Below are 17,049 nucleotides of genomic sequence, written 5' to 3' on the forward strand. Positions count from 1 at the left end.
TTAATGTTGCTTAACCCAGTTAAGCCCAAGGCACCTGCAAAATATGGCTGCAGAATGCCTAGGCCCGTTTTGGGAAAAGGTACCCTCAGCCTATAGAAAATATCTCAGAGGCACGTAAAAACATGAAATGCAAAAACGTGCATTTAAAAGCTAGTACCCTCATCTTGCAGAATGTGTTCATTCAGCTGCTACATACCCACATTTTTTTGGTTGTACTTTATTTTAGGGATACATCTATTAGCACTAATACATACAATGTGCCTGTATAAGTAACTTGTAAGGCATGTACAAAGCAAAATCAAACATTTGTTTGGCATATATTCGCAAATGTCTTGTTCATGCACAATAAGGGATTTATTACCAATTTAACCTTAGTAAGGACCTAGTAGGCCTTAGCGTTTGCTTAGTACATGCCTTACAAGTTACTTATGCAGGCATTAACATTGTATGAATTAGTGCTTATAGATGTATCCCTAAAATAAAGTGTTACCTTTTATTTTTAAAATCCTCAAATATCAAGAGCCTGAATGCAGCGTCTACTCTTCAGTATGTCACTCCAGGCACCTACAGTAGGTCAATGCAGCGTATAGGCAGCATCAGGCTTAAATGGTTTAGCCCAGAAGTTGAGAATGTGTGTGTGTGTTTGCGAGGTGATCACAATTATCAGATGGTTGGAAGACATTCATGGTTGTGTGTGTGTGCGTGCATGCGAGCGTGCGTGAGTGCATGTGTGTGTGCAGGGGTCTGCCTGCATGCATCCATGCGTATGTGTGCACGTGCATGTTTGTAATCTGATGGAAGTAAGATTTATGACACAGATAAATCTTTCCCTTTCTCCTTGGCCAGTCTATTTGTGTGTGTGTGTGTGTGTGTGTCTATTTGTGTGTGTGTGTGTGTGTGTGTGTGTGTGTGTGTGTGTGTGTGTGTGTGTGTGTGTGTGTGTGTGTGTGTGTGTGTGTGTGTGTGTCTGTGTGTGTGTCTGTGTAGTCGTGCACACAAACACTGTTTATAACTCCCATGTCTCCTTGTGTGTGTGTGTGTGTGTGTGTGTGTGTAGTCATGCACACAAACACTGTTTTTAACTCCCATGTCTCCGTGTGTGTGTGTGTGTGTGTGTGTGTGTGTGTGTGTGTGTGTGTGTGTGTGTGTGTGTGTGTGTGTGTGTGTGTGTGTGTGTGTGTGTGTGTGTGTGTGTGTGTGTGTGTGTGTATGTATGTGTATGTATCTGTGTGTGTTGTGTGTGTGTGTGTGTGTGTACCTGCGTGCGTGTGTGCCAACAGCCAGTGCCCATGCCACGGAAAAGGAGGCCCTGATGTCAGAGCTGAAGGTACTGAGTTACCTAGGTAACCACATCAACATCGTCAATCTGCTTGGCGCCTGCACTGTTGGAGGTAAGGCCAGATAGTAGCTTCTCCTCGTTTACAGGGAAAGTCCTGGGAACAGAGCTCTTTCTGGCAAACAACTTGGGTGAACTTTTGGTGACTGTTTTTTTGTTTTTGTTTGTTGTGGCTGTGTGTGTGTGTGTGTGTGTGTGTGTGTGTGTGTGTGTGTGTGTGTGTGTGTGTGTGTGTGTGTGTGTGTGTGTGTGTGTGTGTGTGTGTGTGTGTGTGTGTGTGTGTGTGTGTGTGTGTGTGTGTGTGTGTGTGTGTGTGTGTGTGTGTGTGTGTGTGTGTGTGTGTGTGTGTGTGCGTGTGACCCTCATATGACGCCAGGTCCCACCCTCGTGATCACAGAGTACTGTTGCTTTGGCGATCTTCTGAACTTCCTGCGGAGAAAAAGAGACTCGTTTTTCTGGTCAAAGGAAGGAGAGGACAGCCAGTACAGAAACATCCCTCTGCTCACCTCTGGGCCCAGCAAGAATAACAACACCCCCTCTAGGTATGGAGGACATTTTTATTATTATTATTATTATTATTTATTATTTTTTTTATTTTATTTTTCCTTATTATTATTATTATTATTTCATCATTTTGGGGGAAGCACAACTTTGGTTTTAGATGGTAATAGTAAAAGGGAAATGATTGGGACATGCCCCCTAAGAAATACACACATCAATCAGTTCTGTTTATACTGTAGGTCGTCTGTAAAAGGGAAGTGTATTGTAAGATCAGATGTGGCCTAATGGTTAGAGAGGTGGTCTTAAGATCAGAGGGTCGCGGGTTCGAATCCCACCCTTACCTCTCCCTACACCTCAGGCACCTAATCCCCTGAGGCACCTAATCCCCACACTTCCCCCGGGGACTGAAACCAATGCCCTGTCAATAACAGTAAGTCGCTTTGGATAATAGCGTCAGCTAACTGTAATGTAATAAAAAAAAAGAAGAGAGGGTAAACAGTATAATTCCCTCACCCCCTCTTTACCCATTTCTCTCCCCCTTAGCCCTCCCCCAGGTGAAGCCAATGGTGCCTACGTGGACATGAGGCCCTCGACGTCGGGGCCCCTGTCACCCTCCCGGCCCACAGCAGACAGGAGATCACAACGCAGAGGTGAGCTCAACTGCAGTGATGCCCATGACCAGGTCAAGCCTTGTGGGGGTCTGCTCTGCTCTCTTCTTTTCTTTTCTCTTCTCTTCTCTTCTCTTCTCTTCTCTTCTCTTCTCTTCTCTTCTCTTCTCTTCTCTTCTCTTCTCTTCTCTTCTCTTCTCTTCTCCTCTCCTCTCCTCTCCTCTCCTCTCCTCTCCTCTCTTCTCTTCTCTTCTCTTCAACTCTATTGTGTTCATTTGTCTAGGTCCACTGTACTTTTTTTGTGCCATTATTTTCTGTGCGTGCGTGCGTGCGTGCATGCGTGCGTGTCAGTGTGCCAGCGTGCTCATGTGTGTTTATGTGTTAATGTGTGCTCCTCAGGTGTAAGTGAGTCGAATGAGCCGGTGCAGGATGACCTGCTGCCCCTGGACACAGAGGACCTGCTCAGCTTCTCCTACCAGGTGGCCAAGGGCATGGACTTCCTGGCCTCCAAAAATGTAAATACATATTTCTTTACCATATGAAATGGCCTGTACAAATATAAGGGACACTTATATCTTGACAACCCAACCACCATACTGTATCTATATATAGAGACTTTGCCATTAATATCACAATGATATTTTATATACATTGATACCCTTGGTTATGGTGGTTATGACCTGAATTTATTTTGCTTAATTGAAGACATTGTGCTAGTTATTATGAAATGTGGTAAAGATGTCTCTCATTGACCAGCTTTCTTCACAATGTTTAGAAAACGCTCTTATTGTCCAAGAATGTGAGTCTTTTGGTGTGCCTTGTGTGCCTTGGATTTTGTATTGTAGACTGCTTGCTTACTGTACTACCGGATCAAGGTCATAGGTGTTTTGTTTTCAGAGAACTATTCACTCTAGACTATGCTGTCGTAAATCTTACAAATGTTTAGTGATGAACCCAGTTCCCCTTCCTCATAATTTTCATCATCAGCGTTCCGGCAGAATTTATCTTGTGCGCTGCATTTTGTAAGTTCAAAACAAGTTGTTTCAAAATGTGTGCTGGCAATAGGCCTACAAGAACGTGACTTGTACTGATTTGGTACTGATGAGACTGTCGGAAAATCAGGATTCCTGTACTTCTTTTTGGATGGTATTTTCGGACGATTAGAGTTCCTGCACCTCTTTTTTTCCACTTCAAGCACTCAACCTCAAAAGATTGCTTCAGGTGTTCATCTATTACTGGAAACAAGGTTAAAAGGCACTCCTGAATTCACTTGGCCACATTCCATTGGCCATTTACCACACTAAGAACATTTTCAAGAAGTAGGCAATTTTTCACTGTAATTTGAATGATTGACAATTCCACTCCCAACCTGTAGGCAATTCCATTTCTTCATTTTCTCTTTCTTTACTCAACCCCAATCATTTAAGTTGTCAGACAGGTGTGAACTCCAAGGCGGTTGTGCTGGCATTCCTATTGGTAATAACATTCCAGACACGTAAATGCTGATCACGCAGCATATTTCTTCCCAATGCTAGCGGCATACTGCAGTCTGATAATTTGAAGAGGCAGCTTCTGCCGCTGGCGTGTTGTCCCTCGGCATTATGCTCATTCGGGGTTGGACTGAGGCAAAAAAAAAAACAGCCCAGGTATTTTTTTTCCATAGACCAGCCCACAATTTTGCCATAGACACACACTGTATAATGATGGGCTGTGTAAATCAGAGATGGACTAAGGGGCCACCCCATTTCAATTGTGGGCTGGTCTTAAAGGGACGCTGTGTGAGATTTTTAGTTGTTTATTTCCAGAATTCATGCTGCCCATTCACTGATGTTACCTTTTTCATGAATACTTAACACCACCATCAAATTCTAAGTATTCATTATGACTGAAAAAATTGCACTTTTCATACATGAAAAGGGGGATCTTCTCCATGGTCCACCATTTTGAATTTTAGCTGCAAAAATTACTGTACTTGGACCATAGTTGAAAATATTTGTTTATTACTTAGTAAACTTTTATGTAAAGATCAAATTTGGCAATAGGCAACCCAGTTTCAATGAGCAGCATAGTTACAGTACCTTTTTTGACCATTTCCTGCGCAGTGTCCATAACTTGAAATATTGTCCATAACTTGATAAATTTCAACATGCAGTTGCAATGCTCACACTACCCTGAACTTGTCATTAGCTGAGATTTTGTTTTCCTTCAGCCTTTTCCGAGATCCTGGTCATTGTAATGGGGGCAGGTATCTGTTTACATTTCCAAAAAACATCTTGATTTATTACTAATAACATCCAAAGGGTTATGCAAAATCAGCAGACAACTAGCAAACAGCGATTTTTTTGGGATAATATTTGGAGTAAGCCTACCATGTGTTAAGAAAGTTTTTAATGTAAACAAAGACTGCCCCCATTAGAATAGCTCAGATCTCGGAAAGGGCTGAGTCGAAACATGCAGCATCACCAGGTACAATTCAACAGCATGTTGAAATTGCCTGAAGTTATCCTAAAAGGGAAAAATAAAATCAGAAAAACAAGAGCATTGGCCTCGGAGCACTGACGGCCCACCGGGAAAATGCTCTGTATGCTGCATTACCAGTCCAGCCATGGCCTCAATTATAGGTATCTCGGTGTGTGTAATGGCAGATAGCTCACATGATAGTAAAACATCCTTTTACTCTTCACGACGAGTCCCAACAGTGTAACCTTAGAAGACTCCTTCTCCTCCTCCTTCTTCTTCTTCAGTCTGCCGAATTCGACACAAGTCATACGATGCCGCTCGCTGATCTGATTACAAGCGCTCAAACACAGACACACACACAGACACACACACACACACACACACACACACACACACACACACACACACACACACACACACACACACACACACACACACACACACACACACACACACACACACACACACACACACACACACACACACACACACACACACACACAGACACACACACTTACGGTTATGTCTTGAAATCAATCATAGACACCTGTACATACATATACATAACATCAAGTAATGTAAGGTGTGGGTAAATGTAATATATTAAGAGTTGGAATCAATGTGCGTCCTCCTCCATCAGTTGAGTCTGAGGGAGGAGAGCAGCACTTTAGCCAGTCGGGTGCTTTGAGGCATGCCGTCTGCCGGCCCTAATGGCCCTGATCAATATTTCAACACTCGGCTCGAGGCTATAAATTAGGCTTAAGTGTGAACTGAACTGCGCCTGGCTGTGTGTTCGTGTGTGTGTGTGTTTGTGTGTGTGTTCTTTTGTGTGTGTTTGTGTGTGCGTGTGCGTGTGCGTGTGTTTGTGCTCACTTGTCTAGTTGTGATTCTGGGTGTGAGTGTGTGCGTGTAATGCCGTGCATGGGCACATGTCAGATTGAATGTTAGGCAGTAGTTCCTCAGCTATCATCAGAGTTACGTATGTACTGAACTTGCACTGTTCACATGCAACTGTTTCACCTGTTTCATTTTTGTTTATGTGTACTCAGAGGTGTCAAATGTGAAAGTGGCCTAAATTGATACTAGTCCATGATACTACATTGCTGTCACACCTGTTACTCCATTGTATCTAATGAGGTGTTGAAAAACACTTAAAACCTAACAAAGGCCCACCACAAATTTGAGCCAATCAGCGCAGAGTCAGCTGATCGTAAGACAAGTACACAGGTTTACTGGTTACTCAGATACATTACCTGTGTTGGAAGGAAACTGTGTTTCTTTTTTTTTTACTTTTACTTTTACTTTTGTGTATCTCTGTGTGTACAGTGCTTTAAATGGTGGACAAAAACAATGAAATATATTGTATGTGTTTTGCAGTGTATTCACAGAGACCTGGCAGCCAGGAACATCCTCCTCACCGAAGGCAGGGTGGCCAAGATCTGTGACTTTGGACTTGCCCGGGACATCACGACGGACTGCAACTATATTGTCAAAGGCAATGTAAGTTTCTGAAATCTGCGTTCTCCTCATTTGTGTTCCTATCCTTCAAGTCATCAAATGAGGCTTGTGAGTCCCCTTACAATATAGTGATATAATGCTGTATTTCCGTCACAGGCCCGTCTCCCGGTCAAGTGGATGTCACCGGAGAGCATATTCGACTGCGTGTACACGTTTGAGAGTGACGTCTGGTCCTACGGCATCCTGCTGTGGGAGATCTTCTCACTGGGTAAGCCTCCACTGATCTTAGATCAGTCTCTCGACACTCGAGAGTACGCTGGAGCATGATCTCACATTGTCGGTCATCTCCCCGGGTAAGCCTGGCCTGATCTCAGGTCAGCCGTTTCCATTTGAGAAATAGTCTCTCACATTACATTCAAAAGATCTCTCTGGGTAAGCCTCCCTTTATCTCAGATCAGCCTCTGTCTCTTAACCAGGACACCCGAGAGGACTGACGCATGATCTCATACATAACTTCCCTCCTCTCCCTGACATCAGCTTTTTCCATTGGATAAAATAGTTTTTCTCTCATTACTTTGTCTGAGAGGTCTTCTACCTTTGGTGGTCTTCTCCCTGGGTAAACCTGATCTCAGATCTCTGCCTCTCTCTCTCTCTCTCTCTCTCTCTCTCTCTCTCTCTCTCTCTCTCTCTCTCTCTCTCTCTCTCTCTCTCTCTCTCTCTCTCTCTCTCTCTCACTCTCTCACTCTCACTCTCTCTCTCTTTCTCTCTCTCTCTCTCTCTCTCTCTCTCTCTCACTCTCTCTCTCTCTCACGCTGTCTCGCTCTCTCTCTCTCTTTCTCTCTATCTCTCTCTCTTTCTCTTCTCTTAATCGTCTCTGGGTAGGCCTGCAGGCGGCTGATGCACGTCAGTGCTGAACTTTCCGTAACTTGTTTTTACAGCTGATCTCAGATCCGTGGAGGTTGATGGACTGACTTTTACGGTTTATGGGGACGGATGAAAGCTTGAGGTCGATGGCAAACAGCTGGTGCCTGCTGCTTGATGCGTCTTTCGCTTTGCTTTTGTATGTTCGTTGGAGTGCATACAGCAGAATGAAAATGTTCCAACAACAAAAGAGTCAAATGTTATGTACCTAATTAGCCTCAGTAATATTTAGCAACCTTTAAAGTTCACATACTTAACAAACCCATCAGACCCATTACATCTTGCCTTATTTAGCCTGCAGTGGAGTCCATGGTTGCTGCGGGGAAGAGTCTCTTTGCCTAAGCAGGTTGACGATAGTGGCATTTAGTAATTACATGCTTCATTACCCACTAAACATTTACAAATTTACGACATCGCAGTCTAGCGTGAGTAGTGTGCTCTGCAAACAAGACACAAATGAACTTGACAGTAGCGCACAACAGTCTACAAAATCCAAGTGGCAGTCCCCGAGTACAAAAGACCAGTGGAAGATGCACAAAGATCCCACATAAGATGGACAGCATATGGGTCATTGTCGTTTTTTTGGGGCTAAGGTGTCAGATGGAAGGCATATGCATTATCCATTATATGAAAGGGTTTTTTATTGTCATGGTGTCAGTATGCATCAGATTTTGAAAACTTCCTGATCACTACCAGGCAACCTTCTTACTGTGTGAAACAGTGAGACCTCAAGTGTATGATATCCGTTGCCGAACAGCACTTGGTGTATAGAATGTAAGAGTTGTTCTAACTTGGCACACTCCCTTCCTCTTTTTTGAGACAAAAATCTAATTTTTCAACCGTAAGGCAGTAAATTGATGAGGCAGTCACTTGTGTCTATGCACTAGAGTTGGCTGACCCTCTCCTTGTACAGCTGGTTACTTTCGTCCATCTGGGTCTGTCACTGAGGCTCATGTACAGCTCTGTCTGACTGATAGAGAGAGACTCTGTCTGACTGAGAGAGAGAGAGAGAGAGAGAGAGAGAGAGAGAGAGAGAGAGAGAGAGAGAGAGAGAGCGAGAGAGCGAGAGAGCGAGAGCGAGAGCGAGAGAGACTCAGATGGAAAAAGGCTAAGATCTGCTGCACACAGGTTTACCCAAAGAGAAGACCTCCAAACCCAAAAGTAATGGGAGAGAAAGGTTGGGTCTCTGATCATCTGAGTCAGATGGGAAAGGCTGATCTCAAATCAACAGCTGGCAGGTTTACCCAGAGAGAAGACCTCCGAGACAGAGTAATGAGAGAGAGACTGTCTCTCAGATGGAAAAAGCTGATCTGACATCAGGGATCAGACAGAGTACTACAACAGTGTGCGGGCAGATAGAGAGGTTGCAATGTATGCACAAGCATTCTTTCCTTCTGTTTCTCTCTCTGTATGCCTGCCCGTACTTTCTTCTCTCATATCGACTCTATGTTCTTTAGTTCGCTGTCATTTGTGATTTGTCTTTTTCTGCCTAAATCTCTCTCTCTCTCTCTCTCTCTCTCTCTCTCTCTCTCTCTCTCTCTCTCTCTCTCTCTCTCTCTCTCTCTCTCTCTCTCTCTCTTTATAATTTTCCTATTCAGGCAAAAGCCCATACCCTGGTGTTCCGGTGGATGCCAAGTTTTACAAGATGATCATGGAAGGCTACCGCATGGATGCTCCTGAGTTTGCACCCAGCGAAATGTAAGTGTGGCCCTGTCTTTTGCGTGTGTGGGCACGTGCGAGCATATGTCTGTGTGTCCCAGTTGGCTAGTCTTCAGAAGAATAAGGAATGTTCTTATGTCACCAGCTGGTTGTACAAGTATGCAACTGAGCGTGTGTGAATGTTGTTTGTTTGTCTACATGATTGTGTGTGTGTGTGTGTGTGTGTGTGTGTGTGTGTGTGTGTGTGTGTGTGTGTGTGTGTGTGTGTGTGTGTGTGTGTGTGTGTGTGTGTGTGTGTGTGTGTGTGTGTGTGTGTGTGTGTGTGTGTGTGTGTGTGTGTGTGTGTGAGTGAATGTAGATACACATAATTTGCCCCAGATGTGTGTCCCCAGCCAGTATGTTACCACAGTCACCAGATCCGGTGTCCCCAACTGTCCCCATTACTCTGGACTTGTAATTATGTCACTGCACTCATTGCCAACAGTCATTAGCAAAATACTTACGAAGGCAAATATTGTTTTAATCAAAACACAGACAAACTTGTGGACCCCTTTTTGGGAATTTTCCTACATAAACATCTTATCTAGAGTGCACAAGAGACCAAAATACACTTGAGACTTTGGACCCATTGAATGAAGCACTTTCAGTAAATCAAGAGGGGTTGATCTTCTTACGTAATTCAATGGCAGTTGTTATGGTAAGATCAGGGAAGACAACAGGGGTCACTTGGCCAGGCCCCAGGGAGACAGGGGGCTCAGAAGTCAGAACTGAGTCTTCAATATATTGTTTGTACTAGATTTGGGGCCCTCTCAGATTACTTTGTCTTGGGCCCAGCCAAAGCTGTCAGTGGCCCTGGATGAGATAACACTTTAAAAGTTGTATCCTATGTAGTGGAGACATTTTCTCTGGTGTGCTCTCACTAGAAAGCTGACTTGACTTTTCTTGACTTGAAAGTGGAGACCAACGCCAACTCATTCACTGTAAAGCGCTCTACACTGTGTGCCAGTTGCTTTGGCTGCATCGCTGTCGCATTGGCTGCAGATGTTGTGCTGTCTCCATGAGTGAATGGATGAACATGTTGAACACCACATACTAGTGTTGCCACACGTACAGGTTTTTTCCTGTATTGTCCCGGTTTTTCTGATCTGTCCGGGTAAATTCCTGGACAGTCCTGATTTTTTAATAATGCACAATTTCATATTACCCCATTGAAATAAACACATATCATTAATGATTCGTGCTCGAGCATCAATGTGTCCAGGATTTTTACCACATACTGTAGCATTTTTAAAGAGATAATAGATCATAGAAAACAGATAACAATCTGGAAATAAGTTCATGTTGCACCTCTCCTTCAATTACATTGTTGAGTTCTACCTTTCTTCTTCCATTTTCTTGGTCTGTTGATGCTACTTCTAGTTACAAGCTAGCAATTATCATTGTATCTTAGTATGTGTCCAGCTACCTGCTAGCGGGACCCATAAGATTCAATGATATATGCTAACTTGGAATATGCTAACACTACTAGACTCAGGGAATGTTTGGAAGCACAGGAGAAAGGTAAAATATTTAACTATATCATTTAACTCAAGGGGAGGTGAGAAATGAGATTATTTCCATAGGGTACAGTTTCACTTTAAGTGCAGGGTTTGATTTAGAAGGCTGTGATATGATGTGATATGATGTGATGTGATGTGATGTAATGTAATGTAATGTAATGTAATGTAATGTGATGTAATGTAATGTAATGTAATGTAATGTAATGTAATGTAATGTTGATGTGATGTGATGTGATGTGATGTAATGTAATGTAGGGGTGGTACGGTTCACAAAATTCACGGTTCGGTTCATATCGCGGTGTCAAGGTCACGGTTTTCGGTTCTCTACGGTTCTTTTTTTTTAGTTCATGATAAAAGGTGCTCTGGCTAATAGAATCAAACTTATCACTAAATAAGCTTATCCCACATATGGTTTGTATAGGCTTATAATGGGAAAATGGTGTGATTTTAATTGTGTCATCCTCTGATTTGGTCTTATACGCTAATGTTTTAATCAGAGAGACTGGATAAGATACTCCTAGAATCTCTGTTTTACATATTTTTCTGGGCAGTACATGAATTGCGGTTTGCGATGGATTGCACGGTTCGGTTCGGTATGTGTGTGAATTGTACGGTTTCGGTTTTCGGTTCGGTTTGTGCCATCCCTAATGTGATGTGATGTAATGTAATGTAATGTAATGTGATGTGATGTGATGTGATGTGATGTGATGTGATGTGATGTGATGTGATGTGTGCTGCTGCAGGTACATGGTGATGCGCTCGTGTTGGGATGGAGACCCCTACAGAAGGCCCTCCTTCAGGAAGCTGGTGGAGAAGGTGGAGCTACAGCTCTCTGACGCCACCAAACATGTGAGTCTACCCGTACCTCGCCCCGTCTCCCTTACCGTTCACTTTTCCAGACTTCTGTAATGAAGTGTACTGAATAAGGAGACTTAGGATGGATAAGGTACTTAATTGTAGAGAATGATGAAAAATTGCACAGATGTAGTGATAGAGTATGAGGTTATGGCATGAGGCAAATACCTCTTGCACGTTTTAACTGTCTATCTTTTTCACTTTCTTTCTTTCTTTCTTTCTTTCTGTCTTTCTTTCTGTCTTTCTTTCTTTCTTTCTTTCTTTCTTTCTTTCTTTCGTTCTTTCGTTCTTTCTTTCTTTCTTCCTTCCTCTGGCTCTCCTTTTCTCTTCTCCTCCTCCATTTCTTCAGATTTACCTGAACTTCAACTCCCGGATGCCGGCCACCAGGGTTCCCCCTCACAACCGCTTCGACCGCCTGAGGCAGAGCCCGAGCATCGCCACCGCCATCGCCACCGCCACCGCCACCAGCCCCTCCAGCCGCAACCCCTCCCACAACAACAACAACAGCCCCGCCCGACGCCCCACGCCCTCCCACAGCAACTGCCCCTCCCGTCGGAGCTCCGCCCACAGTAACACCTCCTCCTCCCGTCGTGGCTCGGCACAAAGCAACACCCCTCAACACACTGGCCACTCCCACACAAGCAATGGCTCCTCCCAGCCCTTGCTCCCCCGGACTCGGTCGCCCCCAATCGCAATGCAGGAGGCTGTAGGGATGAGACCGCTGCAGGTGTGAAGCACCACCAAGCACCACTTTTTATGTTACGTTTCATCTGTTGGCCCACTAGGCCTCCTTTGCATCATGCAGTGCCTAAAAGCAGAGCAGCAGGAGCCTAGCGCAGTAGCCCACCACCCCGGCGCTAAGGTTCATGCTTCATGCCAAGGTGCCGCATCTCCCTGCTCCCTTACTGCCTCTCCAGTGGCTCCATGCACTGTTGCTTCAACCCTGATGATGGGTGAAGGTTGGGGGCTGCGGATGGTGGAGTTGTGGGGCTTAAATGCGTTGGTGGGCCTAAGAAGAAATGGGGAGTGCAGACCTTTAGGTGTGTTGAAGGAAAGCCGACCAGGGTTGCTCTACTGGCGCGCACATTCCTGGATGGAGAACTATTGTTTTCCATGCACTGGCAGAGAGAGATGTTCATTCCATGACCTGAGTGAATCATGGGAATTGAATCTCTGAATCATCATCTCTGCTTTCTGTTGGCAGTTACTGTTGAGGAAACTGGGAAGACTGTTGGTTCTAACACTAACCCTTGGTCTGTATCCACACATACAGAAGCGTACACATCGATGGCACATGAGAAAGAGAGAGAGAGAGAGAGAGAGAGAGAGAGAGAGAGAGAGAGAGAGAGAGAGAGAGAGAGAGAGAGAGAGAGAGAGAGAGAGAGAGAGAGAGAGAGAGAGAGAGTTTGGGACAATCATCTAGAGTCCATCATTCGTTCATATGGAGCTCATTTGAGGACACTCTTCATGTTTTTACCAACAAAAATCCCTCTGAGCCCCCAATTTTTTTCTTCTTTGATCCACCAGTAACAACCCTTTCTGACTATAGACCCATTTGGCAGACCAGATGCTGAGCTGACAGAGCTCCTTGCCTTGAGTGTAAAAGACTACTCCTAGTGCTGTTCTGTGCTCTCTGCGCATCTCATGGAATTTAGTTTTTCTTCCCTAAGAAAACAGATCAGGGAATCCCAAATTCAATGGCTGGTGAACTTTTTTTTTACTGCCAAAAAAAAAAACATACAGTGAAGCGTTGTATTGTTTGTATTGCACTCTTTTTGCAAATCGCAACAGGTGACTGACTGTTGCTAATTTTCCTTGCAAATTTGCTCTTATCCTAATCTTTTGCTAACGTGAAGTTAATTATCAATTCCCACTGGAAAGGCCCGATGAGGAACTTAGTCTGACTGGATGCACTGTTATTCATTCCTCTCTCTCCATTTCTCTAACCGACGCACGGAAGACTAAACAGACGGACAGATGGACAGACAGGCTCTTTCCAGCGCTACTTTTCAAGGACATTTGCCAGCTGTAAGATTCCGAAGTTTGCTCGTTAGCATTCCTGAGTCAAATGAAAAAAGAAGACCGTTTTTTTTTTCTCTCTGTGGGCCGCTTCCTTCCAGTGTGGTCAACTCCATATGTAGCATCTCCATACGCATACTGTATGTGCTGTATTGCTTTCTGTTCTAGTGTTATACCGTGCTAGACTTACACATGTCTGTTTCGATATACATGTATATTGTATATATACACATCTCAAGTTACAATTACATTTCCAACAACAGTATTTTAGTTCAGTTCAAGAGTGGCAGACTACTAATGTGGTTGTGTTGGGGTGATATCAGCACTTTGTGTGTGTGTGTGTGTGTGTGTGTGTGTGTGTGTGTGTGTGTGTGTGTGTGTGTGTGTGTGTGTGTGTGTGTGTGTGTGTGTGTGTGTGTGTGTGTGTGTGTGTGTGTGTGTGTGTGTGTGTGTGTGTGTGTGTGTGTGTGCATGACTGCATGAGAGAGAGAGATGATGGTACTACTGTGTCTCTGTTGTGATTTTGGTGAGTTCTGTGGTTCGGTGGCTGCGTTGCTCCAGTGGCAGTTGTCCAGTATGTTGGAAATTCAGACAGCTTGAAGAAATAGATTAACTGTTAAGTGATGCTACAACTGTTGACTGAGCGTGTACATTTATATTTGTGCATATGTATATGACATTGCATTTAGTACTTTATTTTATTTTATTTTTTTAAGGATGTGTGCACGCATGCATGTGTGTGTGCGTTTGTTTCTGCACACATCTATATGTGTGTGTGAGTGAGTGTCTGATGGGTTTTGTTTATTTTAGTAACAGTATTAGCCTTCTTGTAAAAGATGGTCCGAGTACCAGTGAAGTTGTTACCTGATCGCCGCTGGCTGTGCATGTACTGTCGCTACAGTATGAGGTGTGCTTTGGGGCTTACCGCCAGTGTTGCCAGATTGGGCGGTTACCTGCCCAATTGGGCTACTTGGGATGGCCGTCTTGCGGGTAGAAAAATTGGCCATTTGGCGTTTTTTTCTGCCGTTTTATGCCCATAGAAATCAATGTAATTTGTTGAAATTGGACGGAATTAAGCGCATTTTGGCGGTTTTTGAGAACATTTTGGGCGGGATTTGATCTGACACATCTGGCAACACTGCTTACCGCTGCACAGGAACTAGTTTGTAGAAGAGGGAAAAAGGGGAGAGGAGAGTTTGATATCAGCTTTCCTATCAGGCAGTTGCACGTGCTCCACCCTTCTCAAACATCTTCGTTGGAACTGTAATCTTGTTTGTTTGGGTTTTATTTTTTTTCAATGTGACCTTGCATACATTTTGGAATATCTCAATTTGAATTCCAGCCACAATAACATTATTTTTTCTGCACACCTATACTTTTTTTTTAAAAAACTAACCAAAGCCATTACTTTCTTCAGACAGCCAATGAGAACACAGCAAATAAATAATATTAAAAAAAACCCTCCAGTAATAAGCTGGTTGACATATCAGAATTGCCAATACATGTCTTGTTCTTCGAAGATTAGCCAATGGGTTATGTTTTATTTGTATATAGGCCTGGCAGTGGCATGTATGCTGCAGCAAGAAGCTATTGTCTCAAACAGATTTGGCCAAATATTCACATGTACGCACGCACGCACGCACACACACGCATACACACACACACACACACACACACAAACGCACATACACACACACACACACACACACACACACACACACACACACACACACACACACACACACACACACACACACACACACACACACACACACACACACACACCACACACAACACACGCATACACACACACACACACACACACACACAAACGCACACACACACACACACACACACACACACACACACACACACACACACACACACACACACACACACACACACACACACACACACACACACACTCATACCCAGGCTCTTGCCAGTGAGTAGCCTTCCCCCTGCCTGTCCCTTAGGGAGCCTAGCAGGTGGCACTAGTGGCATTGGCTAGCAGGTGGCATTGGTGGCATTGGTGGCATTGGCTTGCAGGTGGCATTGGTGTAGCTGCTCTTTGTGACTCAGCAGCCCCTCCACAAGTAGAGAGGGGCTAGGGTGGCTCACAGCACTCTGATGCCCAGACCCAGGGCCACTTGCCAGGCCGCCTGTCAATCAAAGCATGGCTGGTCTCCAGACCAGACCAAAGCTCCCTCTGTCCGTTGTCCCTCTCGCTCTGTCTACCAGTCCTCTCGCGTGCTAACCCCATGTCTCTTTCTCTGTCTTTCCCTGCCTTTCTCTCTCTCTCTCTCTCTCTCTCTCTCTCTCTCTCTCTCTCTCTCTCTCTCTCTCTCTCTCTCTCTCTCTGGCTTCTTCTCTCTGCCTCGTTCTCTATGTATCTGTCTGGCAGTCTCTGTTGCTGCTGTTGCTGCAGCTGCTTCCGTTGGTGTAAGTCCCATTTCCAGCGTCCTGCGTTGCGTTTGGCCAGTTCCGGCGCTCTCCCCAGTCAGTCAGTCCCCCCCCTCGTTACCATAACTTCCGCCTTCCCACAGAGAGGGGACATTGTTCCACAGGGCATCTGGCAAGTGTGTGTGTGTGTGTGTGTGTGTGTGTGTGTGTGTGTGTGTGTGTGTGTGTGTGTGTGTGTGTGTGTGTGTGTGTGTGTGTGTGTGTGTGTGTGTGTGTGTGTGTGTGTGTGTGTGTGTGTGAGCAGTTGTATATGTAACCCTCACAGGTGAGCCTGTGATTGAGACTGTATTGTAGCCTACCGTACATGTGGGCCATTGCCTTGTAAAAAGCCCCTGAGGGTTCGATAAGCATAACTATTGTATTATGCTTTCCTGTGCAGAGAAAAGAGAGAGAAGAAAATCCCCATCCAATGTGACTGCACTTTGCAATGATTTGCTACTGCCTGAAATAACGACTCTGTAAAAAATCAGTTTGAATGTAATATTCCTCAAGATGTTGTTCACAGTATGTCAATAGGCTAACTATTCCACTGATTTTTTGTTGTTTTGAAATGACATGGTACACTGAATAATTTATGCTGTATGGTTTGCGCTTTGTAGATATCATATTAATAATATTTGGAATGGAGCCGTAAGGGTAGTCACATAGGCCCCTAGGGATGGTGCATGCTCACCACCCAGGCACTTAGCACATCAAGCTTCAATGGTTTGGCACTGTTATCATAATAACTCGTACATTCATTCACCATGAAGACCGCTAGCCATTTGCAACCATAACCCTTGGCAACAATACAGGCTTTTAACATCTTCCTTAGGAACCTGACTCATTAATGGTTTTATTACAGACGCTCAAGTTCTGCAAGCAATTACAATACATTTGTCCATTAATACTCTCGCGTATCTCTTGTGTCTTTGTCTTAACAATGCATTTTCTAATAGGCCTTTAGTCATTGAGGGCCGCGCAGTACAACACTGAAGCTACTTTCAGACTTAGCTGAAACGTTGGAAAACATATGACGATGTTTTGTTGTTGTTGTTTGTTTGTTTGTTTGTTTGTTTTTTGGGGGGGGGGTGCGCTGTATGACTGAATAAGAAAAGCGTTTACAGATTACTTTTGGTCAGAACACGTGAGAAATTGGAAACATTTTGCTAGAGAGCGTACTGTAACCTAAGGCATACCAGAAACATTAAGGTTAGCAGGTGTTTGTTCT

The 17,049-nt window shown here is 44.3% G+C and overlaps 1 protein-coding gene across 2 annotated transcripts in view; it reads left to right on the top strand.

Moving 5' to 3' along the window:
- Nucleotides 1-13,704, top strand: part of kita (KIT proto-oncogene, receptor tyrosine kinase a) — a 49,181-nt gene extending 35,477 nt beyond the window's left edge. For both annotated transcript variants that reach the window (XM_063201333.1, XM_063201332.1), the window contains 9 exons: nucleotides 1,281-1,391; nucleotides 1,713-1,878; nucleotides 2,381-2,487; nucleotides 2,845-2,960; nucleotides 6,283-6,405; nucleotides 6,520-6,631; nucleotides 8,883-8,982; nucleotides 11,246-11,351; nucleotides 11,707-13,704. In XM_063201333.1, the coding sequence (XP_063057403.1) occupies nucleotides 1,281-1,391; nucleotides 1,713-1,878; nucleotides 2,381-2,487; nucleotides 2,845-2,960; nucleotides 6,283-6,405; nucleotides 6,520-6,631; nucleotides 8,883-8,982; nucleotides 11,246-11,351; nucleotides 11,707-12,090 (1,325 nt within the window). In that variant the 3' untranslated portion in view covers nucleotides 12,091-13,704. The remainder of the gene's footprint in view (nucleotides 1-1,280; nucleotides 1,392-1,712; nucleotides 1,879-2,380; nucleotides 2,488-2,844; nucleotides 2,961-6,282; nucleotides 6,406-6,519; nucleotides 6,632-8,882; nucleotides 8,983-11,245; nucleotides 11,352-11,706) is intronic.
- The last annotated feature ends 3,345 nt before the right edge of the window (nucleotides 13,705-17,049 follow it).

Source organism: Engraulis encrasicolus, chromosome 6, assembly GCF_034702125.1.
Source record: "Engraulis encrasicolus isolate BLACKSEA-1 chromosome 6, IST_EnEncr_1.0, whole genome shotgun sequence".
In the NCBI taxonomy this organism is placed as follows: Eukaryota; Metazoa; Chordata; class Actinopteri; order Clupeiformes; family Engraulidae; genus Engraulis; species Engraulis encrasicolus.